General features: G+C 49.0%; 1 protein-coding gene across 1 annotated transcript in view; it reads left to right on the top strand.

The window, feature by feature from the left end:
• The window catches only part of LOC139255165 (nectin-1-like), a 222,651-nt gene that overhangs the window by 155,238 nt on the left and 40,847 nt on the right, over window positions 1–26,566 (top strand). Inside the window, exon 6 of the mRNA XM_070873879.1 lies at window positions 19,250–19,328. Coding sequence (XP_070729980.1) covers window positions 19,250–19,328 — 79 coding nt within the window. The remainder of the gene's footprint in view (window positions 1–19,249; window positions 19,329–26,566) is intronic.

Below are 26,566 nucleotides of genomic sequence, written 5' to 3'. Positions count from 1 at the left end.
GTTGATAAGAGGCTCCCAAGGTATGGGAAATGGTCCACGTTGTCGAGGGCTATGCCGTGAATCTTGATGACTGGGGGGCAGTGCTGTGCGGCGAGGACAGGCTCGTGGAGGACAGTCAGATGTTAAGCGTAAGGCCCATGCTTTCATATGCCTCGGTGAACACATCGACTATAACCTGGAGTTCAGCCTCTGAATGTGCGCAGACGCAGGCGTCGTCCGCGTACTGTAGCTCAACGACAGAGATTGGGGTGATCTTGGACCTGGCCTGGAGGCGGCGTATGTTAAACAGCTTCCCACTGGTTCTGTAGTTTAGTTCCACTCCAGCGGGGAGCTTGTTGACTGTGAGGTGGAGCATGGCAGCGAGGAAGATTGGGAAGAGAATTGGAGTGATGACATAGCCCTGTTTGACCCCGGTGCAGACGTGGATTGGGTCTGTAATGGCCTGCATGTCATCGTGGAGCAGATGAAGGATGTTGACAAACTTTTGGGGGCATCCAAAACGGAGGAGGACGTTCCAGAGACCCTCACGGTTGACAGTGTCAAAGGCCTTTGTAAGATCGTAAAAGGCCATGTATAAATGTATAAAGGCTCGCACTGCTCCCTGCATTTTTCCTGCAGCTGTCGCGCTGCAAAGATCATGTCTGTTGTGCCCCGTAAGGGATGAAATCTGCACTATGATTCTGGGAGGAGCTCCTCGGCCACAGGGAGAAGACGGTTGAGGAGAACTCTAGTGACAACTTTCCCAGTGGCTGATAGCAGGGAGATTTCCCTGTAGTTGCCGCAGTCGGACTTGTCCCCTTATTTAAAGATGGTCACGATCACTGCATCTCTGAGATCTCCCGGCATGCTCTCCTCCCTCCAACGCCTCTCCGCCATACTTTAGCGCCTCAGCAGGGATTCCATCCGCATCTGTAGCCTTGTTGTTCTTGAGCTGTTTTATTGCTTTGTCTACCTCATGCAACATTGGGGTTTCACTGAGGTGGTGGCGGGTCGTATGCTGCGGGATGGAGTCGAGAACACTCGAGTCAAAGGCAGAGTTTCGATTGAGGAGATTTTCGAAGTGCTCCTTCCAGCGGGCCCTGACAGTCTCTGTGTCCTTGATGAGTGTTTCCCCATTCTTGGCCAGGAGTGGGTTGGGGCCTTGGGAGTTTGGACCAAAAGTAGTATTCTCGGGATTGCTACCAGAGCCATGTGCTAGTCAGAGTAGGAATCGCAGGACAGCACAGATGAATACGTGGCTTGAGCAGTGGTGCAGCAGGGAGGGATTCAAATTCGTGGGGCATTGGAACAGGTTCCGGGGGAGGTGGGACCAGTATAAACCGGACGGTCTGCACTTGGGCAGGAATGGAACCAATGTCCTAGGGGGAGTGTTTGCTAGTGCTGTTGGTGAGGAGTTAAACTAATATGGTAGGGGGATGGGAACCAATACAGGGAGACAGAGGGAAACAAAAAGGAGACAAAAACAAAAGACAGAAAAGAGATGAGTAAAAGTGGAGGGCAGAGAAACCAAAGGCAAGAATCAAAAAGGGCCACTGAATATAAAAGGGCTGCAGGAGGGGTAAAAACTAAAAATCATGGTTTAAAAACTAGGATGAAAACACTCTATCTAAGTGCACGCAGCATTCAAAATAAAGTAAATGAGTTGACGGCACAAATCATTTGGTATGATTTGGTGGCCATTACAGAAACATGGTTGCAATGTGGCCAAGACTGGGAATTAAAGATACAGGGGTATCTGATGATTCAGAAAGATAGGCAAGAAGGGAAAGGAGATGGGGTAGCTCTGTTAATAAAGGATGATATCAGGGCAGTTGTGAGGGATGATATTGGCTCCAATGAACAAAATGTTGAATCATTGTGGGTGGAGATTAGAGATAGTAAGGGGACAAAGTCACTGGTCGGCGTAGTTTATAGGCCCCCAAATAATAACTTCATGGTGCGGCGGGCAATAATCAAGGGAATAATAGAGGCATGTGAAAAAGGAACGGCAGTAGTTATGGGGGATTTTAACCTACATATCGATTGGTCAAATCAAAATCGCAGGGGTAGCCTGGAGGAGGAATTCATAGAATGCATACGGGATTGTTTCTTAGAACAGTATGTAACAGAGCCTACAAGGGAGCAAGCCATTTTGGATCTAGTCTTATGTAACGAGACAGGAAAAATAAACAATCTCCTCGTAAAAGATCCTCTCGGAATGAGTGATCACAATATAGTTGAATTTGTAATACAGATTGAGGATGAGGAATTTGTGTCAGAAACGAGCGTACTATGCTTAAACAAAGGGGACTACAGTGGGATGAGGGCAGAGTTGGCTAAAGTAGACTGGAAACAAGGACTAAACGGTGGCACAATTGAGGAACAGTGGAGGATTTTTAAGGAGCTCTTTCATAATGCGCAACAAAAATATATTCCAGTGAAAAAGAAGGGCGGTAAGAGAAGAGATAACCAGCCGTGGATAACCAAGGAAATAAAGCAAAGTATCAAATCAAAGACCAATGCGTATAAGGTGGCCAAGGTTAGTGGGAAACTAGAGGATTGGGAAGATTTTAAGCAACAGCAAAGAATGACTAAAAAAGCCATAAAGAAAGGGAAGATAGATTATGAAGGTAAACTTGCGCAAAACATAAAAACAGATAGTAAAAGCTTTTACAGATATATAAAACGGAAAAGAGTGACTAAAGTAAATGTTGGTCCCTTAGAAGATGAAAAGGGGGATTTAATAATGGGAAATGTAGAAATGGCTGAGACCTTAAACAATTATTTTGCTTCCGTCTTCACAGTGGAAGACACAAAAACCATGGCAAAAATTGCTGGTCATAGGAATGTGGGAAGGGAGGACCTTGAGATGATCACTATCAATAGGGAGGTAGTGCTGGACAGACTAATGGGACTGAAGGTAGACAAATCTCCTGGTCCTGATGAAATGCATCCCAGGGTATTAAAAGAGAAGGCGGAAGTTATAGCAGATGCATTTGTTGTAATCTACCAAAATTCTCTGGACTCTGGGGAGGTACCAGCGGATTGGAGAGCAGCTAATGTACCGCCTCTGTTTAAAAAAGGGGGCAGGCAAAAGGTAGGTAACTATAGGCCGGTTAGTTTAACATCTGTAGTGGGGAAAATGCTTGAAACTATCATTAAGGAAGAAATAGCGGGACATCTGGATAGGAATAGTGCAATCAAGCAGACGCAGCATGGATTCATGAAAGGGAAATCATGTTTAACTAACTTACTGGAATTCTTTGAGGATATAACGAGCATGGTGGATAGAGGTGCACCGATGGATGTGGTGTACTTAGATGTCCGAAAGGCATTCGATAAGGTGCCACACAGAAGGTTACTGCAGAAGATAAACGTACGTGGAGTCAGAGGAAATGTATTAGCATGGATAGAGAATTGGCTGGTGAACAGAAAGCAGAGAGTCGGGATAAATGAGTCCTTTTCCGGTTGGAAATCAGTGGTTAGTGGTGTGCCACAGGGATCAGTACTGGGACCACAACTGTTTACAATATACATAGATGACCTAGAAGAGGGGACAGAGTGTAGTGCAACAAAATTTGCAGATGACACTAAGATTAGTGGGAAAGCGAGTTGTGTGGAGGACTCAGAGAGACTGCAAGGAGATTTGGATAGGTTAAGCGAATGGGCTAAGGTTTGGCAGATGGAATACAATGTCAGAAAGTGTGAGGTCATCCACCTTGGGAAAAAAACAGTAAAAGGGAATATTATTTGAATGGGGAGAAATTGCAACATGCTGTGGTGCAGAGGGACCTGGGGGTCCTTGTGCATAAAACTCTTTTAGAGTTTATCTGTAAAACAAAACATTAAACCGTGCCACTCGAACTGGGTGACACACCAGACATTTACAAGGCCCTTTTTTTCCTTTTTTTTTTGAGTTTTTCTTTTTTTTTTGGGCACTAAAATCACATTTTTCCCCCGTGCTCCCTATAAAGGGAAGGGGGACACGAAAAGCACTGGCAATTAAAACAAATTAAACTTTAAAACATAAAATCAAATTAAAATTTGGTTGCCGGGCGTGATGATGCACTCCAGTCCCTCCGGTGCCCACCTCTCGCGGAAGGCCGCGAGCGTACCGGTGGACACCGCGTGCTCCATCTCCAAGGACACCCTGGACCGGATGTAAGAGCGGAAGAGAGGCAGGCAGTCAGGTTGAACGACCCCCTCGACCGCCCGCTGCCTGGACCTGCTGATGGCACCCTTGGCCGTGCCCAGGAGCAGTCCTACGAGGAGTCCTTCGGACCTACCCGCTCCCCTCCGCACAGGGTGCCCAAAGATCAGGAGAGTGGGACTGAAGTGCTGCCAGAATTTCAGGAGCAGCCCCTTCAAATAATAAAACAGGGGCTGCAACCTTGTGCATTCCATAAAAACATGGAACACGGACTCTTCCAGACCGCAGAAATTGCAGGCGGCCTGGGAGTCCGTGAACCGGCTTAAAAATTTGTTGCACGGCACTGCTCCGTGCACCACCCTCCAGGCCAAGTCCCCGATGAATAGTGGGAGGACCCCTGCATAGAGTGCCCTCCATCGGGGACCCCCGCCTCCTCCGGACGGCAAGATGGTACGCCATGGCGTGTCCGGACGGCCGGCGAGGATGGCAAAGTTGAGAGTGTGCAGGAGCAGCCCGTACAGGAAACCCCTCCGCGCGGAACTGAAAGGCACGGAGGGGATTTCCCCGAGGCGGCTCAAGTTGTGAGGCGCCAGCCCCCGAGGGAGGTTCCGGGGTTTGGCGCCGATGAGGAAATCCGTCCGGACGGGGGTCAGTTCGGACGGGATCTCCCCACGTGCTTGAGCCTCCTTGATGCACTTCACGGAGTCAGGGCCCAGAGCTGTTTTTAGCGACTCGATGGCATCGGCCGCGTGGCGGACGTTGGCAGAATTTAGGCGCCACGCCAGCGTGTCTGGCGCCATCCAGCCCGCTCCTCCGCCATCGAGCAGGTCCCTGACCCTGGTCACCTCACCAGCCACAGCCCTCTCTTCCGACCGCCACATAAAACCTCGGTCGTGGAGGTACGGATTCCCGAGCAGCGGCTCCTGCAGGACGGCCGCCACTCCAGCCGGCGGAGAGCTGCGCTTGGTGGAGACTTTGTTCCAGACCCTGATGAGTTCCTTGTAAAAGACAGGCAGCTCCCGGAGGGCAGTCCTGACACCCCCCAAGTTCACAAACAGGAGCTGCGTGTCGTAATTGAGGTCGCGCTGCTGGCGGAAGAAATACCTCGCCAGAGCACACCACCTAGGAGGGGGCTCGACGTAAAGGTATCTCTGCAGGGTCTGAAGACGGAAAGTCGCGAGCTGGGCGCTGACGCACACCAACGACTGACCGCCCTCCTCAAGCGGGAGACTCAAGACCGCAGCAGAGACCCAGTGCTTCCTGTTGTTCCAGAAGAAGTCCACCAGCTTCTTCTGTATCTTGGCGACAAACGCAGGGGGAGGGGTCAAAGTGACCAGCCGGTACCACAACATTGCGGCCACCAGCTGGTTTATGACTAGCGCTCGACCCCTGTAGGACAGCACTCGGAGCAGTCCTGTCCAGCGCCCTAGGCGAGCGGCGACCTTGGCCTCCAGCTCCTGCCAGTTCGCTGGCCAGGCTCCCTCGTCGGGGCTAAGGTAGACTCCCAGATAGAGGAGATGGGTCGTGCTCCAGGCAAAAGGCCTGAGCTCCTCCGGCAGGGAGTCCACCCGCCACTGACCCACCAGGAGTCCGGAACATTTCTCCCAGTTGATCATGGCGGAGGACGCGGACGAGTAAATCTCCTGGCACTCATGCATCCTCCGCAGGTCAGCGGGATCCTCTACCACGAGGAGCACGTCATCGGCGTAAGCCGAGAGGACGACCCCCACGCCCAGCCCTTGCAGAGCCAGTCCCGTCAACCTCGTCCGCAAGAAGCAGGAAAGGTCCACGCAAACGGCGTATAACTGGCCGGACATGGGGCACCCCTGGCGCACCCGTCTCCTAAAGCGAAGGGGCGCTGTCAAGGACCCGTTAACCTTAATCAGACACTCCGCGGCGGCGTACAAAAGTCGGATCCGGGCGACGAAATGCGTCCCGAACCCGAAAGCGCGCAGAGTTCCGAGCAGATAGTCGTGATCCACCCTGTCGAACGCCTTCTCTTGGTCGAGGGATAGGAAGGCGACCGACAGACCAGCCTCCTGGGAACAATGGATGAGGTCCCGGACCAGATGGATGTTATCGTGGATTGTCCGTCCCGGGACCGTGTAGGACTGGTCGGGGTGGATCATGTGGTCCAGCACGACACCAAGGCGAGCAGACATCGCCCTGGCGAAGATTTTGTAGTCCGTGCTGAGGAGGGAGACCGGGCGCCAGTTCTTAAGGAGGCGGAGATCGCCTTTCTTAGGCAGCAGGACGATGACTGCCCTGCGCCAAGAGAGGGGCATCTCCCCGGTCGCCAGACTTTCCCCCAGGACGCGCGCGTAGTCGCTCCCCAGGACGTCCCAGAACGCCCTGTGAAACTCCACAGTCAGCCCGTCCAGCCCCGGGATTTTCCCCTCGAGAGCTGGTCGAGGGCGCCGGTCAGCTCCGCCAGGCTTAGCGGAGCTTCCAGATTTTCGGCGCCCTCCGGGCTGACCTTCGGCAGGTCCTCCCACAAAACTCTACGCGCTTCCTCGCTGGACGGATCCGGAGAGAACAGAGCCCCGTAATATTCACGGGCCCTGTTGTTGACGCCCTCCGGATCCGAGACGAGAGAGCCGTCGTCGGCCAGCAGCGTCAAGAGCTGCTTACGGACACTCTGCCTTTTTTCCAGCAAGTAGAAGAAGGGGGATCCGCGGTCCAGATCCCGCAGGAACCGGATCCGCGACCTCATAAACGCGCCTCGGGACCCGACGAGCTGCAGGTCCTTCAGCGCGGCCTTCTTCGCTTCGTACACCGTCCGCAGGGCCGGGTCCTGGACGACTTGACCGAGACGGGATTCCAGGTCGAGCACCTCTTTTTCTAGGCGCCCGACCCTGGCCGCCCGCCTCTTGGTCGACCCCCTCGCGTACTCTTGACAGAAGACGCGGACGTGAGCCTTGCCCATGTCCCACCATAGCCTCAAGGAGGGGAAGCCCCCCTGCTTCCTTCTCCAGTCGGACCAGAATCGACGGAACGAGTCCTGGAACCGCACGTCCTCCAGCAGCCGGTTGTTAAAGTGCCAGCACGCGGACCCCGTCCTCGCGCGGAGCGAAGCGAGCTCCGCCCACACCAGGTGGTGGTCCGAACACGGCACCGGCCGCATGGAGGCCGCCGGGACGCAGGAAACGTACGCCCGAGACACGTAAAGGCGGTCGACTCTGGACCATCCTACTCTCCTTGTGCATGAAACTCTTTTTGGAGTTCACCTGCAAAAACATAAAACATTAAATGGTGCCACCCGACCTGGGTGACACTCCAGACATTTACAAGGCCCCTTTTTTTTTTTTCCCCCTTTTTTTTTGTTTTTTTGTCTTTTCCTTTTTTTTTTGGGCACTAAAATCACAATTTTCCCCAGTGCCCCCCATAAAAGGGAAGGGGACACTAAAAGCACCGTCAATTAAAACAAATTAAACTTTAAAACATAAAATCAAATTAAAATTTGGTTGCCGGGCGTGATGATGCACTCCAGTCCCTCCGGTGCCCACCTCTCGCGGAAGGCCGCGAGCGTACAGGTGGACACCGCGTGCTCCATCTCCAAGGACACCCTGGACCGGATGTAAGAGCGGAAGAGAGGCAGGCAGTCAGGTTGAACGACCCCCTCGACCGCCCGCTGCCTGGAACGGCTGATGGCACCCTTGGCCGTGCCCAGGAGCAGTCCTACGAGGAGGCCTTCGGACCTACCCGCTCCCCTCCGCACAGGGTGCCCAAAGATCAGGAGAGTGGGACTGAAGTGCAGCCAGAATTTCAGGAGCAGCCCCTTCAAATAATGGAACAGGGGCTGCAACCTCGTGCACTCGATAAAAACATGGAACACGGACTCCTCCAGACCGCAGAAATTGCAGGCGGCCTGGGAGTCCGTGAACCGGCTTAAAAATTTATTGCACGGCACTGCTCCGTGCACCACCCTCCAGGCCAAGTCCCCGATGAATAGTGGGAGGACCCCTGCGTAGAGTGCCCTCCATCGGGGACCCCCGCCTCCTCCGGACGGCAAGATGGTACGCCATGGCGTGTCCGGACGGCCGGCGAGGATGACAAAGTTGAGGGTGTGTAGGAGCAGCCCGTACAGGAAACCCCTCCGCGCGGAACTGAAAGACACGGAGGGGATTTCCCCGAGGCGGCTCAAGTTGTGAGGCGCCGGCCCCCGAGGGAGGTTCCGGGGTTTGGCGCCGATGAGGAATTCCGTCCGGACGGGGGTCAGTTCGGACGGGATCTCCCCACGTGCTTGAGCCTCCTCCAGGACGGCCGCCACTCCAGCCGGCGGAGTGCTGCGCTTGGTGGAGACTTTGTTCCAGACCCTGATGAGTTCCCTGTTAGAGACAGGCAGCTCCCGGAGGGCGGTCCTGGCACCCCCCAAGTTCACAAACAGGAGCTGCGTGTCATAATTGAGGTCGCGCTGCTGGCGGAAGAAATACCTCGCCAGAGCACACCACCTAGGAGGGGGCTCGACGTAAAGGTATCTCTGCAGGGTCTGAAGATGGAAAGTCGTGAGCAGGGCGCTGACGCACACCAACGACTGACCGCCTTCCTCAAGCGGGAGACTCAAGACCGCGGCAGAGACCCAGTGCTTCCTGTTGTTCCAGAAGAAGTCCACCAGCTTCTTCTGTATCTTGGCGACAAACGCAGGGGGAGGGGTCAAAGTGACCAGCCGGTACCACAGCATTGCGGCCACCAGCTGGTTTATGACTAGCGCTCGACCCCTGTAGGACAGCACTCGGAGCAGTCCTGTCCAGCGCCCTAGGCGAGCGGCAACCTTGGCCTCCAGCTCCTGCCAGTTCGCCGGCCAGGCTCCCTCGTCGGGGCTAAGGTAGACTCCCAGGTAGAGGAGATGGGTCGTGCTCCAGGCAAAAGGCCTGAGCTCCTCCGGCAGGGAGTCCACCCGCCACTGACCCACCAGGAGTCCGGAACATTTCTCCCAGTTGATCCTGGCGGAGGACGCGGCCGAGTAAATCTCCTGGCACTCACGCATCCTCCGCAGGTCAGCGGGATCCTCTACCGTGAGGAGCACGTCATCGGCGTAAGCCGAGAGGATGACCTCCACGCCCGGCCCTTGCAGAGCCAGTCCCGTCAACCTTGTCCGCAAGAGGCGCAGGAAAGGCTCCACGCAAACGGCGTATAACTGGCCGGACATGGGGCATCCCTGGCGCACCAACACCCCTCTCCTAAAGCGAAGGGGCGCCGTCAAAGACCCGTTAACCTTAATCAGACACTCCGCGGCGGCGTACAAAAGTCGGATCCGGGCGACGAAATGCGTCCCGAACCCGAAAGCGCGCAGAGTTCCGAGCAGATAGTCGTGATCCACCCTGTCGAACGCCTTCTCTTGGTCGAGGGATAGGAAGGCGACCGACAGACCAGCCTCCTGGGAACAATGGATGAGGTCCCGGACCAGATGGATGTTATCGTGGATTGTCCGGCCCGGGACCATGTAGGACTGGTCGGGGTGGATCATGTGGTCCAGCACGGCACAAAGGCGAGCAGACATCGCCCTGGCGAAGATTTTGTAGTCCGTGCTGAGGAGGGAGACCGGGCGCCAGTTCTTAAGGAGGCGGAGATCGCCCTTCTTAGGCAGCAGGACGATGACTGCCCTGCGCCAAGAGAGGGGCATCTCCCCGGTCGCCAGACTTTCCCCCAGGACCCGCGCGTAGTCGCCCCCCAGGACGTCCCAGAACGCCCTGTGGAACTCCACGGTCAGCCCGTCCAGCCCCGGGGATTTTCCCCTCGAGAGCCGGGCGAGGGCACCGGTCAGCTCCGCCAGGCTTAGCGGAGCTTCCAGATTTTCGGCGCCCTCCGGGCTGACCTTCGGCAGGTCCTCCCACAAAACTCTACGCGCTTCCTCGCTGGACGGATCCGGAGAGAACAGAGCCCCGTAATATTCACGGGCCCTGTTGTTGACGCCCTCCGGATCCGAGACGAGAGAGCCGTCGTCGGCCAGCAGCGTCAAGAGCTGCTTACGGACACTCTGCCTTTTTTCCAGCGAGTAGAAGAAGGGGGAGCCGCGGTCCAGATCCCGCAGGAACCGGATCCGCGACCTCACGAACGCGCCTCGGGACCCGATGAGCTGCAGGTCCTTCAGCGCGGCCTTCTTCGCTTCGTACACCGTCCGCAGGGCCGGGTCCTGGACGGCTTGACCGAGACGGGATTCCAGGTCGAGCACCTCTTTTTCTAGGCGCCCGACTCTGGCCGCCTGCCTCTTGGTCGACCCCCTCGCGTACTCTTGACAGAAGACGCGGACGTGAGCCTTGCCCACGTCCCACCATAGCCTCAAGGAGGGGAAGCCCCCCGCTTCCTTCTCCAGTCGGACCAGAATCGACGGAACGAGTCCTGGAACCGCACGTCCTCCAGCAGCCGGTTGTTAAAGTGCCAGTACGCGGACCCCGTCCTCGCGCGGAGCGAAGCGAGCTCCGCCCACACCAGGTGGTGGTCCGAACACGGCACCGGCCGGGACGCAGGAAACGTACGCCCGAGACACGTAAAGGCAGTCGACTCTGGACCATCCTACTCTCCTTGTGCATGAATCCCAAAAGGTTAGTTTGCAGGTGCAGCAGGTCATCAGGAAGGCAAATGGAATGTTGGCCTTCATTGCGAAAGGGATGGAGTACAAAAGCAGGGAGGTGTTGCTGCAACTGTATAAGGTATTGGTAAGGCCGCACCTGGAGTACTGCGTGCAGTTTTGGTCACCTTACTTAAGGAAGGATATACTATGTTTGGAAGGGGTACAGAAACAATTCACTCGGCTGATTCAAGAAATGAGGGGGTTACCTTATGATGATAGATTGAGTAGACTGGGTCTTTACTCCTTGGCGTTGAGAAGGATGAGGGGTGATCTTATAGAAACATTTAAAATCATGAAAGGGATAGACAAGATAAAGACAGAGAGGTTGTTTCCATTGGTAGGGGAGACTAGAATCAGGGGGCACAGCCTCAAAATACGGTGGAGCCAATTTAAAACCGAGTTGAGAAGGAATTTCTTCTCCCAGAGGGTTGTGAATCTGTGGAATTCTCTGCCCAAGGAAGCAGTTGAGGCTGGCTCATCGAATGTTTTCAAGTCAAAGATAGATAGATTTTTAAGCAATAAGGGAATTAAGGGTTACGGGGAGAGGGCGGATAAGTGGACCTGAGTCCACGACCAGATCAGCCATGATCTTATTGAATGGCGGAGCAGGCTCGAGGGGCTAGATGGCCTACTCCTGTTCCTAATTCTTATGTTCTTATGTTCTTTTTGGTGGCCTTGACTGCAATGGAGAATCCTCGCATATTGTGGCTGTTGGCCAGTTGTTGTATGTCCTGTGCTTTCTCCATCCACCACCTGTTCTTTAGGTCCGGGTTTTTTGTTGGACCTCAGCCTTGAGCCATCTGTAATGTTGTTTTGCAGCTCCCGAGTTAGGTTGTTGCTAGAGGCTCAGAAATGCTCTGTGCTTGCGATCTATTAGTTCTTGGATCTCCTGGTCATTTTCATCAAACCAGTCCTGGTGTTTTCTGGTTGAGTGACCAAGTATCTCTACATAAGTACTGGTTATGGAGACCTGGAGGGCAGACCAAGCGCTGTGGGCATTCAGCATCTCATGGTCATCAAGGCATGCCAGATTAGCTGGGTTTCTAAGTACCCCGGTATTGATTTTTTTGCGGCACTGCTTCTGCTGTCCCCTCTGCTTTGGGGCTATGTTAATGTTGATGATGGATCGGATTAGGCAGTGGTCCGTCCAGCAGTCGTCAGCTCCTGTCATGGCGCGGGTGATGTGCACATCCTTGCAATCCCTGGCTCGGACGATGACATAGTCGAACAGGTGCCAGTGTTTGGAGCGAGGGTGTTGCCATGATGCCTTGTATTTGTCCCTCTGGTGGAACAGGGTGTTGGTGATGAGGAGTTCATGTTCTAGACATTTTGTCAGTAGGGTACCGCTGGAGTTGGCTTTCCCTACCCCTCTCTGCCAATCTCGCCTCCCCAGAGGGCTGTGTCTTTGTCGACCCTGGCATTAAAGTCACCTAGGAGGATCAGTTTGTCGCCCATGGGTATGCGGGACAGGGCTGTCTCGAGGCTGGAATAAAAACCCTCTTTAGCCTCGTCCGTTGCATCGTGTGTTGGGGCGTACGACTGATGACTGTGGCGCATTGGTTCCAGGATGGGGTCAGACGAAGAGTCATTAACCCCGCAGGGGGAGTCTTTGAGGTGGTCGGCCATCTCCTTTTTGACGGCGAAGCCGACTCCATGAAGGCGGCGTTCTTCCTCCGGTTTTTCTTTCCAGAAACCTCCACCTTGTTCCTTGAGCTGGCCTTCCCCTGCCCGTTGGGTCTCGCTTAGGGCGGCGATGTCGATGTCAAAATGTCTGAGTTCCAGAGCAACTATGGCGGTGCAGCGTTCTGGCCTGTTGCTGTTGTAATTGACCATGAGGGTCCTGAAGTTCCAGGTCCCGAACTTCATATTAACGAAGTGGAAGATGCTTGTGCGTGAGTTCTTTTGACGTGGGGTGGCCGCTGCACATGGCAACCACACCGGCTTAGCTGAGCAAGGTCTTGGCCCAGTGGCAAGGGGGTCCAAGACGACTGGAGAACAGGCACTGCTGTATAAGCCTAATTGCCTACGGCAAGGTGTTGGCCGCAAGCTGGGTGCCGAGTAACGCCATTGTTGGTAGGTGGCCCGAGGCTTGGTTGGAGGGCAGAAATTAGGAAGGTCAGATACAGACTGGCAGTGGGTGAGGTTTCTTGATATAGACTGGCAGTGGGTGAGGTACAGTGATACAGACTGGCAGTGGGTGAGGTACTGGGATACAGTCTGGCATTGGGTGAGGTACAGTAATACAGACTGGCAGTGGGTGAGGTACTGGGATACAGTTTGGCAGAGGGTGAGGTACTGTGATATAGACCGGCAGTGGGTGAGGTACTGGGATACAGACCGGCAGTGGGTGAGGTACAGTGATACAGACTGGTAGTGGGTGAGGTACTGGGATACAGACCGGCAGTGGGTGAGGTTTCTTGATATAGACTGGAGGTGGGTGAGGTACAGTGATGCAGACTGGCAGTGGGTGAGGTACTGGGATACAGACTGGCAGTGGGTGAGGTACAGTGATACAGACTGGCAGTGGGTGAGGTACAGTGATACAGACTGGAGGTGGGTGAGGTACAGTGATGCAGACTGGCAGTGGGTGAGGTACAGTGATACAGACTGGCAGTGGGTGAGGTACAATGATACAGACCGGCAGTGGGTGAGGTTTCTTGATATAGACTGGCAGTGGGTGAGGTACAGTGATACAGACTGGCAGTGGGTGAGGTACTGGGATACAGACTGGCAGTGGGTGAGGTACAGTGATACAGACTGGCAGTGGGTGAGGTGCAATGATACAGACTGGCAGTGGCATTACCTTAGGTAAGCCATTTCAAGTCCATTCAAAATTTACACAAAATCAGCACAATACTTCAGTCTGGATAATAAATAGAACGATTGGTGGATGCAGGCTGCGGGGGGAGGGGGTGTAATGGGGCAATTAAAATGGGTGGGAGAGACTAACCAGCTGGCTTGATGTCTCGATCTGCAAGTGCCAGGACACTTGCCCAAACCAGCAGGGTCCTTCTTTAAATATGCAGATCAGGTCCCGATGACATTATCGGGTCCTGACTGCAATCTTAACTGTAATCATAGATTTAAGGTGATTGGCAAAAGAACCAAAGGCGATATGAGGAAATACTTTTTTATGCAGTGAGTGATTGGGACCTGGAGTGCACTGCCTGAAAGGGTGGTGGAGGCAGACTCAATCATGGCTTTCGAAAGGGAATTGGATAAGTACCTGAAGGAAAAACATTTGCAGGGCTCCGGGGAAAGGGCGAGGAAGTGGGACTACTTGACGTGCTCTTGCAGAGAGCCGGCACAGGCTTGATGGGCCGAATGGCCTTCTTCTGTACTATACCATTGTGTAATTCTATGATTCATAGGCTTGCATAAGCATAAGATTGCTAGGAAGCCCTAGTGGCTTTCTCGCCAGGCTAAACCTGTCGAGAAGTTGATCCAGGGCCAGACAACATGCAGACAACTTAAAAAAATGTTGTGTGGGTTTTTATGTGGGTCATGTGGAGCAGGACTGTTTCAATTTCAGCTGTGGTGCTGGTGAGGGGAGGAAGGTAGAATGTGTCTGATCGAATTGGAAAGTGCAAACGTGACAACCAAAAAATGAGGAAAACAACACAGAGCAGAAAACTGCATGTGTGTCCTGTAATGTCTGCAAGCTTGTAATGTTTGTAGCTCCACACTATGGATGTTGATGTATTATGTACTGCAACTGCATAGTTAATAATAAACAGAACTAGGCAGATTCCGGAGGCTTCCGAGATAACTGCCTGTGTGTGTGCTGTGCTCTGTGAATATGTCACATTTGGCGGCGAGATGGGATTTTTCCGATGATTTAAAGTTTAAATTTTGTTGGTGAAGGATTCAACCAGCCGACAGAGAGACTTTGGAAGTTTCTGTCTTTGGAAAAAGCTACAAAAATCCGAGGTAAAATACAGCACACGGTGTAAACAGCTAGAGATTAAAATGGCAGGTGTAATTGGACATTTGGTTGAATATAGATACCACCGGGAACGTTTTAAAGCATATGTGGATCGACTAGAAATGTAGTTTACTGCAAATAAAATAATCGAAGTTCCAGACAATGCAGTCCAAAACTGGGCTGTGTTGGAATGTAAGAAAGCGATCTTCTTATCAGAGGCTGGTCCGGCATTATACGAAACCTTTGTAAATCTGCTTGTGCCTGACAAGCCAAAGGACAGAACGCTTAAACAGATTTTAACGAAGCTGGAGCAGCACTATAACCCCAAACCGTTAGAAATTGCTGAAAGCTATCGTTTCAGGATTCGGAATCAAAAGGCTGATGGTATTATCAGTGATTACATCGGAGCATTAAAAAAGCTATCAATGCACTGTAATTTTGGAAACTTTCAAAACCGAGCACGATGGGATTGTTTTGTTTGTGGGGTGAAAAATGATGCGACCAGAAGGAAGTTATTGACGATGGATGACTTGACTTTTGAGATTGCTTGTCAGACAGCGAGGTCGATGGGCATGACTGAACAATATTCCCGAGAATTTTATAATAATTAAGGTCGTCAGTCAACCGAGGTAAATCACCTGCAGGTTCAAAGTAAAAGATGGTGGGTGCCCAAAGTCTCAGAAACTAGAAATTCTAACAGAGCATCGAAGTCGTGCTATAGGTGCCTGGGACAACACATTGCTCAAAGTTGTCCATACGTGAAGGCAGAGTGTTTCTTCTGCAGAAAGACTGGGCATCTTGCGAAGACATACAAACTGAAGGGTAAACCAGCTTCCAAAGCTATAAGTCCAGCGTTCAAAGTTATGAGTAGAAATCCCAAGAGACTACATAGCATGGAAGAACAACAACAGGATGAGGAGATGTTAAAATCATGAGGAGCACGAGATTAACGGACAGTGATTTGGAAAGCATCAAAATCCACATAGATGTTGCGGGATTCAAGATACCAATGGAAATTGACACGGGTGCATCAGTGAGTGTAGTACCGGAGTCACTATACCGCGACAAATTGCATGATTTCCAACTGGAGAAATCCAAGATAGAGCTGTGAGACTACTCGGGAGAGAAAATTCCTGTGGTAGGTCGTATCACCGTACCAGTGAAATATAAAGATCAATTTCAAAACTTGCCTCTAATAGTAGTGAAAGGAGACAAGTCTGCCTTACGAAGAAGAAATTGGTTGAGCTCACTGAAGCTGGATTGGAGTGAGATTTTCTGTGTGGAAGTGAGATTTTCATCAACGGATGAGGTTATCAAGAAGTATCCGAAGGTGTTCTGCGAAACGGGCAGTCCGATCCAAGGTTTCAAGGTGAGTGTCAGGGTACAGAAGAATGCTAGATTGGTTTACTACAAGCCACGTTCCGTACCATATGCACTCAAAGAGAAAGTTGAGCGCGAACTCAAAAGACTAGAGACTGAGAACATTATTTGTAAGATAGATCGATGTAATTGGGCTACACCCATTGTTGTTATACCTAAGTCCGATGGTAAGGTAAGATTGTGTGGTGATTCTAAAGTAACCGTAAACCAGGTTCGAGAGGGTAATGCCCCCAATACATTGCCGAATATAGAAGATTTGTTCACAACAGTGTCAGATCTTCTCAAAACTAGATCTTACGAATGCTTACTTACAGCTTGAACTAGATGAGGAGTCCAAGTCATGCTTGACTATAAATACTCATCTAGGCCTATATCAATTTAATAGGCTACCATTTGGAGTGTCTTCCGCATCTGCCATATTCCAAGGGGTGATGAACCAGATTTTGCAAGGTATTGAAGGGGTAGTATGTTATTTAGATGACATAGTAATTTCAACACCAAATAGGCAAATTCATAATAACATATTGAATGAAGTCCTCAAACGGCTAGAGAAGCACAGAGTACGAGTGTCTGCTCGTAAGTGTGAGTTATTTAAAAACTCAGTGGAGTACTTAGGGTACAGAGTAGAGAAAGATGGTTTGCATCCAACCATGGAAAAACTGGATGCGATCATAAATGCACCCACTCCCAGGAATGTCACTGAACTTCGTTCATTCTTGGGTCTTTTGAACTATTATGGGAAGTACCTACCAAATTTGGCTACAATATTACATCCACTGAATGAACTATTGAAAAAACAGGCCCATTGGAAGTGGTCAAAAGAATGCGATATAGCATTCAAGGAGTATAAAAGCAAATTGGTAGAGAGCACCATGTTAGTTCACTATGACATATCTAAGGAAATTAAGCTAGCATGTGATGCCTCTTGTGTGGAGTTGGGGCAGTAAACTCTCATGTATTACATAGTGAGCGGGGAGAGACCAATTGCTTTTGCTTCATGCACTCTCAGTGCCAGTGAGAGTAATTATGTGCAAATTGAAAGGGAAGCTTTGGCATTAATTTTTGGGGTCAAGAAGTTTCACAAATACTTGTATGGTCGTAAGTTTACCATCATTACGGACCATAAGCCCCTAACAGCAATCCTCCATCCAAAGTCCCCAGTTCCAACATTAGCTGCAGCCCAATTGCAGAGATGGGCTTTGATTTTGTCAGCATATACATATGATATTGAATACAGACGATCAGCTGATCGCAGTAATGCTGATGCAATGTCTAGATTGCCTTCCCCATCACAAGTTACATCTGATAGGGAAGAAGTGTTTTATTTTTCATACATTGATAAACTGCCAGTCACAGCTGAAGAGATTGGTAGAGCAACCAAACGTGACCCAGTGATGTCAAAGGTGTATGATTATATTGCAAATGGATGGCCAAACCAGGTAATAGACAAAGATACACATCCGTTCTTCATTCTTCGGAATGAATTATCAGTCGATAAAGATTGTATCATGTGGGGTGCAAGAGTGGTTATACCAAATAAATTCAGGTCCAGATTATTAGAAGACCTCCATGACCAGCACCTGGAATTTGCTTGACCAGGAGTTTTGCACACAGTTATTTATGGTGGCCAAGTTTTGATAAAGATATAGAGTACATTGTGAGTTAGTATACGACATGTCAATCGGTAAGCAAGCAACCATCACCAGTACCATTACAGCCATGGAAATGGCCTCCCAGGGTGTGGCAAAGGCTATATATTGATTTTGCTGAGTTAGAAGGACAACAATTGTTCATTGTGATTGATAGCCATTCGAAGTGAGTTGAGGTGTTTCCAATGTGGAAAATAACAACAAGTAAAACATTGGACAGTTTGCGAAAATTATTTTCTTCATTTGGCCTCCTTGAAGAAATTGTTTTGGATAATGGACCACAATTTCTTTCAGAAGAATTTGCACAATTCACGAGTAAAAATGGTGTGAAACATACTAAGGTTCCACCATACCATCCTGCTTCAAATTGTAAAACGTGCCCTCATAATACAAATGTTAGATCCAAATCCAAGGCAATGACAATTGTCATTGGATCACAAATTGGCTAATTTTTTGATTACATATCAAAATACTCCTCATACAACTACAGGTAGAACACCAGCAGAGTTGTTTCTCAAACGACAGCCATGAACCAGATTCTCGTTGTTAAAACTAAATTTGGCACAGTCCGTAGAAAAGACACAAGACCAAAAGAGAATCATGATAGAAGTAGAGTAAAAAAAAGAAGTGTGAAATTAAACCAGAAGGAGAGAGTGAAGAACAATCATCATAAATGGTTAAGGTGGTTACCAGGAAGAGTGGTGAAGATATGTGGTCCTCGCACATATTTGGTAAAGATGTTTGATAATGGACAGGTTAGGTTTGTTCATATTGATCATATTTTACCTACAGACATGGAAGGAGTTGAAGGTGGGAATGATTCAATTATTTCTGACTCATCAGATAGTTTTGATATACCAGTAGCAAATCCTAAATCCAATGCACTGGAAACAAATCCAGGAGAGAATCAGAATGAAAGTCTGAGTCCGAGTCAGGAAAACAAAGAGCCTGAAGTTAGAGTGAGTTCAAATGAAAATCAAGGAAATTCCATGGAGGAAAACGTTCCACAGGATGAGCCTCAAATGAGTTTAGATTCAAAGATTCTGGTCGTGAGTGAAAGTATCCTCTTCGAAACAGAAAACAAGTGGTAAAGTTAAATTTGTAAATGTGGAAAAAAAAATAAGTTTATATCTGATGTTATGTATAAACATGAAAGTTATTATGATGTTTGTTATAATAATTTCTTCATTAAGGAGGGGAAAGTGTAATGTCTGTAAGCTTGTAATGTTTGTAGCGCCACACTGTGGATGTGGACGTATTGTGTATTGCAACTGCATAGTTAATAATTAAACAGAACTAGGCAGATGTCCGGAGGCTTCCGATAGAGCTGTCTGCCATGTAGGAAGCTGTGTATGCAATGCTCTGTGAATATATCACATGTCTCTTGACCTTTGTGAGTTGAATGGACGATCAGAAAAGATCATCTCACTTTAAGTTACACCTTTAAGTGATGTTTTGTGTGTTTTACAGTATAAATGGTTCAAAATGGAGATTTTAATGCTTGTGTTACTAATAAAAAGGAAATAGCAATCATCACACCAAATAATTGAAGTGCTGTGGTTGAAGTATTTAATGATTCTGATTTATTATTTCAGGGATTCTGACAAGAGCTGTACTAATAGCAACATGTGTGGTCTTCGCAGCAAGTGTCTGTTTCTGCTATGTTTTGAGGTGGTAAGTAGGAATAAATTCAGGTTCATGGAACAAATGGTAATCTGAAGTATCACACAGTTATTCTGTTAACTTGTTTGAACATTACTTGCTTTCAAAAAAAATTCCTCTTTGAATTGTGGCTTATTGGACTGACCTGCAGTCTTGTGCAGTGCCCACAAAACACCATCTCCATCCGCAGCACTGCGCCAGAGGGGTAATTCTTTGAATGAGTTCTTGGAGCAGGGCTGGATCCAGTGATGTCTCATATTTGGAAATCCCCCCTGAGTCGCTTGCGATTTTCTATCCATTTATTGTAATTTAGAATTAGGGAGGAAAAATCACAGAGAACCCATAATTTCCCAATATGTATAAAATCAGCTCTTATGTCTAAAAACATAGGCCAAAATTTTCCCCGAAAAAAAACGGGTGGGTTTGGAGCTTGGGGGTCGTTAAATTATTAAAAATAGGATTCCCGACCTGATCCCGCCTCCAACCTGCCTACTTCCACTTTTAACGGAGGCGGGTGGCCAACCCACTCCCAGGGGAAGGAGCTTAAATGTAAATATTGTAATGAGACTGGAAGCCTCTTTTTAACCTCCATATTGAATTTAACTGCGTGTGGACGGGTTTCACACAACTCGTGAAACCTGGCAGTTAAACCGAGGCAGGGAATGTTGGATTCAGGAGGTAAGTGGCCTATCTGCTGGATCCAGGATCCCTACCTAACCTCCCGCCCACAATTGGAGACCCCACCACAAGGCCACCGATCACCTCCCCAGGCCTCCGATTTCCACCATGAGGCCATCCCCCGCCGATTCCCGGCTGAGCCCCCCGCCAATGCTCTGGCCAAACCCCCTCTGCTGTAAAAGCCCCCTCCCCCACAATCCCCAATCCCCGACACCCTGCCGATCCTCCAACTGCCTCCCTATTCCCCTCACCCCCCACCAATCCCTGACTACCCCCTCACAATGGTCGCCGACTATACCGCGCTCCCCCCACCATTCCCCAATCCTGCCGACCTCGCGATTCCTCCCCCGGATTGACCCCTCACAACTGAAGCCTGACTGCAGCCACCCAGCCTCTCAATCTGGCTGGCTATGGGCAGGAAGCTAAGGCTTAACATTCAAGTCAGACCCTGCTTGCGGGAAACCCGGCCTCCTGGGTTTCCTACCCGACCTGAAGGCACGCTCCCCCATAGAGGGTGATAAAGTCTCAGCCCTGCTCTAGTGCGGGCACTGACCGGCATCAGAAGTAAATGATAACGCTGTAAACTAAAGGATTAATTCCTAGTTCCTGAGCTCCTGACAAAGAGCAGCAGCCGGAGGGAACGTATGGCTGGAAATTGCAGCCATGCAGCCCATGACTTTACATCCCTTGAATTTATTTGAGCTGAATATCACAGGCTGTGAAGCTGTGAATTCCACCAGGCGCTTCCTGTAAGTGCCGTCCCTCGTTGGCGGTGCAGGAGTATGAATTTGGCCCTTACAGTTATTGGAAATGTTGATGGCTTTTGTACGCTCTGAAGTATTACCATAAACGTACTCCAAATTCCAAAGCTGGCCAATCTAGGATCAAAGAGAAGAATAGTAACAGGAGCAGCTTACTTCAGACTATGTTTGCTCATTAACAGCGGGTGTGTGGAGCTGTTACACAAGCACTGAGCTTCAATGTGTCACATCTGGAAGTTTAAACGCAGCTGTTAATGGTAACTGTTCAAATATGTCTATGTTACACATGTGGAATTCAAATTGCTGACTATCAATTAACGCACAGATTCTACCATAAATTCAGAAAGGTGACATTTCAGGGTAAGTTATCTTAATGCCCACATGGTTCCTCACATGCTAGGAGGGCATATCACGAACTTGATTGTCCAATAACATTAGTTGAAAGAACGTGGGCTGCATGTACCTGAATTCCACTTGGGGATATTTTCTGACTTTTTACTCCCACCACCAATATATGTCAGAAATTCGGACACACGCTGTGCATGATATTCCCATCTTTTAGATTAGAGGTGAATTTACCTCAATACATGCTCCTGGTAGTCATGGCTCCACACCGGGACTGAGCAGTCGGAAAGTTTACACTGTAAGGTATGTGGATAAATAAATGAAACAGAGTATTCCATACAACACAACAAGAGCTCACACAGTTTGCATTAAGGAGAAGCTATAGAAGCAAAAAATTGAGGAATTCTCATAATCGCGTAGTTAAGTGATTTGAACTCTTTCCAGCAGTGGAGCCAGTGGGGGTTTATGGGAATCATCATGACCCCACCCATTTTGAAGTCAGCCAAAGTGTCTTTCAAAGTTCACCTCCATTTCGTTCCGAGGAACCTGTCTTTGGCCTCCAGATTCAGCCTGCAAGTCTGCATTTCCCAGTTCCCAGCTGATTCCCTTTCTGCTAAGTCGTTCAGATCTTCAGATCGACCCCTTGCAAGTCAGCTAAACCTAGCTATGCCACTGACCCTTTCAACTCATATATGTAAAGTTAAGTTTGTACAATGTGTCTCTGGAAGGTGATAAATCTACACAGACCAGGCTAAGCCAAGCTGGGCCATGCTCCAGACACACACACGTCAGGTTAGTCATAGTCTCTGAACTGCGCTAATGAGGTCACTTTTGAGTCGACTTAGCAAAGTAATTTGGTTCAGATCAATATTTCCATTTCATATAATGCTCATTATTAGTTTGTGGCAGGCCAATTATACAGCAAGCTGCTGCTGAGCCTGGCAACGGTGCACATTCCGCAGACGTTTTAAGAATTGACGCTGCAGGCACCGAGCTTCATGGACCAGGAGCATATCACAGGAATTGAAGTGCAGAGGTCAGCAGACTCCACAGGATTTTCCACCCATGGACAGGAAATCCATTGCATCTGAATACCTGATATGCACTCATGGCATGCGAAGCTTCACGCTGACAGCATGAATTCAGAAAATCTGCTTGGAAAGCATTAGCGTTCAACCGTCTCATTCTCTCAGAGCAGAGCGATTCTGGTTAAACCAAACTGACCAGCTTGCGGCTTTTACTTGTGATAACAACAGGCTAAATATAGAAAGTTCAGAGGGGAAGTGAAAAAGGAAATACGAGGGGCAAAGAGAGAGTATGAGAATCGAATGGCAGCTAACATAGAAGTGAATCCATATGTCTTCAAAAGGCATATAAATAATAAATGGGTAGTAAGAGGAGGGGTGGGACTGATTATGGACCAAAATTAAGACCTATGCATGGAGGCAGAGGACATGGGAGAGGTATTAAAACATAGAAACATAGAAACAAAGAAAGACCAGTGTCATGCTCCTCCTATGCCATGTGAAAAAACAGGGATGGTTCCAGTGTCCCTGACGACTATGTGTGCAGGAAGCTTATCCAGCTGCAGCTCCAGTTAGACCGCGTGACAGCACTGGAGCTGCGCATGGATTCACTCTGGAGCATACGCGATGCTGACGATGTCGTGGATAGCACGTTCAGTGAGTTGGACACGCCGCAGGTAAAGGTTAAAAAAGGCAGATAGAGGATGGGTGACCACCAGGCAGAGCAAGAGTAGGAAGGCAGTGCAGGAGTCCCCTGCGGTCATCTCCCTCCAAAACAGATATACCGCTTTGGATATTGTTGGGGGAGATGGCTCACCAGGGGAAGGCAGCAGCAGCCAAGTTCATGGGTGAGCTATAGTGGTGGGAGATTCTATTGTAAGGGGGATACATAGGCGTTTCTGCGGTCACAACTGAGACTTCAGGATGGTATGTTGCCTCCCTGGTGCAAGGGTCAAGCATGTCTCGGACTGGCTGCAGGGCATTCTGGAGTGGGAGGGTGAACAGCCAGTTGTCGTGATGCATATAGGTACCAAGGATATAGGTAAAAAGTGGGATGAGGTCCTACAAGCTGAAGTTAAGGAGCTAGGAGTTAAATTAAAAAGTAGGACGTTAAAGGTAGTAATCTCAGGATTGCTACCAGTGCCACGTGCTAGTCAGAGTAGGAATTGCAGGATAGCTAAGATGAATACGAGGCTTGAGGAGTGATGCAAGAGGGAGGGATTCAAATTCCTGGGACATTTGAATCGGTTCTGGGGGAGGTGGGACCAGTACAAACCGGACAGTCTGCACATGGGTAGGACCGGAACCAATGTCCTAGGGGAAGTGTTTGCTAGTGCTGTTTGGGAGGGGTTAAACTAATATGGCAGGGGGATGGGAACTTATGCAGGGAGACAGAGGGAAATAAAATGGAGGCAGAAGCAAAAGATAGAAAGGAGAATAGTAAAAGTGGAGGGCAGAGAAACCCAAGGCAAAAATCAAAAAGGGCCACATTACAGCAGAATTCTAAAGGGACAAAGAGTGCTACAATTACAAGCCTGAAGGCTCTGTGCCTCAATGTGAGGAGTATTCGAAATAAGATGGATGAATTAATTGCGCAGGCAGCTATTAACGATTATGATATAATTGGGATTACGGAGACATGGCTCCAGGGTGACCAAGGCTGGGAACTCAACATCCAGGGGTATTCAACATTCAGGAAGGGTAGACAGAAAGGAAAAGGAGGTGGGGTAGCGTTGCTGGTTAAAGAGGAAATTAACGCAATAGTAAGAAAGGACATTAGCTTGGATGTTGTGGAACCTGTATGGGTAGAGCTGCGGAATACCAAAGGGCAGAAAACGCGAGTGTGAGTTGTGTACAGACCACCAAACAGTAGTAGTGAGGTTGGGGATGGCATCAAACAGGAAATTAGGGATGCGTGCAATAAAGGTACAGCAGTTATCATGGGCGACTTTAATCTATATATAGATTGGGCTAACCAAGCTTGTAGCAATGAGCTGGAGAAGGATTTCCTGGAGTGCATTAGGGATGGCTTTCTCGACCAATATGTCGAGGAAACAACTAGAGAGCTGGCCATTCTAGACTGGGTGTTGTGTAATGAGAGAGGACAAATTAGCAATCTTGTTGTACGAGGTCCCTTGGGGAAGAGTGATCATAATATGGTAGAATTCTTTATTAAATGGAGAGTGACACAGTTAATTCAGAGACTAGGATCCTGAACCTAAGGAAAGGTAACTTCGATGGTATGAGACATGAATTGCTAGGATAGACTGGGAAATGACACTTAAAGGCAAACATTTATAGATTACATGGATGAACTTCAACAATTGTACATCCCTGCTGGAGTAAAAATAAAACGGGGAAGGTAGCTCAACCGTGGCTAACAGGGGAAATTAGGGATAGTGTCAAATCCAAGGAAGAGGCATATAAATTGGCCAGAAAAAGCAGCAAACCTCAGGACTGGGAATAATTTAGTATTCAGCAGAGAAGGACAAAGGGTTCAATTAGGAGGGGGAAAATAGAGTATGAGAGGAAGCTTGCAGGGAACATAAAAACTGACTACAAAAGCTTCTATAGATATGTGAAGAGAAAAAGATTAGTGAAGAACAACTTAGGTCCCTTGCAGTCAGAATCAGGTGAATTTGTAATGGGGAACAAAGAAATGGCAGACCAATTGAACAAATACTTTGGCTCTGTCTTCACTAAGGAAGACACAAATAACCTTCCGGAAATACTAGGGGTTCGAGGATCTCGCGAAAATGGGGAATTGAATGAAATCTTTATTAGTCAGGAAATTGTGTTAGGGCAATTGATGGGATTGAAGGCCGATAAATCCCCAGGGCCTGATAGGCTGCATCCCAGAGTACTTAAGGAAGTGGCTCTAGCAATAGTGGATGCATTGGTGATCATTTTCCAACATTTTATTGAATCTGGATCAGTTCCTATGGATTAGAGGGTAGCTAATGTAACACCACTTTTTAAAAAAGGAGGAAGAGAGAAAACAGGGACTTGTGGACTGGTTAGTCTGACATCAGTGGTGGGGAAAATGTTGGAATCAATTATTAAAGATGAAATAACAGCGCATTTGGAAAGCAGTGACAGGATCGGTCCAAGTCAGCATGGATTTATGAAAGGGAAATCATGCTTGACAAATCCCCTAGAACTTTTTGAGGATGTAACTAGTAGAGTGGACTAGGGAGAACCAATGGATGTGGTGTATTTGGACTTTCAGAAGGCTTTTGACACGGTCCCACACAAGAAATTAATGTGCAAAATTAAAGCACATGGTATTGGGGGTAATGTACTGACGTGGATAGAGAACTTTTTGGCAGACAGGAAGCAGAGAGTGGGAATAAACAGATCCTTTTCAGAATGGCAGGCAGTGACCAGTGGGGTGCCGCAGGGTTCAGTGCTGGGACCTCAGCTATTTACAATGATTTAGATGAAGGAATTGAATGTAATATCTCCAAGTTTGCAGATGACACTAAGCTGGGTGGCGGTGTGAGCTGTGAGGAGGATGCTAAAAGGCTGCAGGATCACCTGGGCAGATTAGATGAGTGGGCAAACGCATGGCAGATGCAGTATAATGTGGATAAATGTGAGGTCATCCACTTTGGTGGCAAAAACAGGAAGACAGAATATTATCTGAATGGTGACAGATTAGGAAAAGGGGAGGTGCAATGAGACCTGGGTATCATGGTACATCAGTCATTGAAGGTTGGCATGCAGGTACAACAGGTGGTGAAGAAGACAAATGGCATGTTGGCCTTCATAGCTAGAGGATTTGAGTATAGGAGCAGGGAGGTCTTACTGCAGTTGTACAGAGCCTTGGTGAGGCCTCACCTGGAACATTGTGTTCAGTTTTGGTCTCCTAATCTGAGGAAGGATGTTCTTGCTATTGAGGGAGTACAGAGAAGGTTCACCAGATTGATTCCCGGGATCGCAGGACTGACATATGAGGAGAGACTGGATCAACTTGGCTTGTATCCACTGGAGTTAAGAAGAATGAGAAGGGATCCCTTAGAAACATATAAAATTCTGACGGGATTGGACAGGTTAGAGGTAGGAGGAATGTTCCCGTTGCTGGGGAGTTCCTGAACCAGGGGTCACAGTCTAAGAATAAAAGGTAAGCCATTTAGGACCGAGATGAGGAGAAACTTCTTCACTCAGAGATTGGTTAACCTGTGAAATTCTCTTCCGCAGAAAGTTGTTGTTAGATATATTCAAAAGGGAGTTAAATATGACCCTTACGGCCAAAGGCATTAAGGGGTATGGCGAGAAAGCAGAAAGGGGTACTGAGGTTGAATGATCAGCCATGATCTTATTGAATGTCAGTGCAGGCTCGAAGGGCCGAATGGCCTGCTCCTGCACCTAATTTCTATGTTTCTATGTGAGAGGTATTAAACGAGTACTTTGCATCTGTCTTCACCAAGGAAAAAAATGC

The sequence above is a fragment of the Pristiophorus japonicus genome, unplaced genomic scaffold, assembly GCF_044704955.1.
Source record: "Pristiophorus japonicus isolate sPriJap1 unplaced genomic scaffold, sPriJap1.hap1 HAP1_SCAFFOLD_588, whole genome shotgun sequence".
Lineage (NCBI taxonomy): Eukaryota > Metazoa > Chordata > Chondrichthyes > Pristiophoridae > Pristiophorus > Pristiophorus japonicus.
Note: the sequence above shows the minus strand (reverse complement) of the source record. Positions and strands in the feature narration are given on the sequence as shown.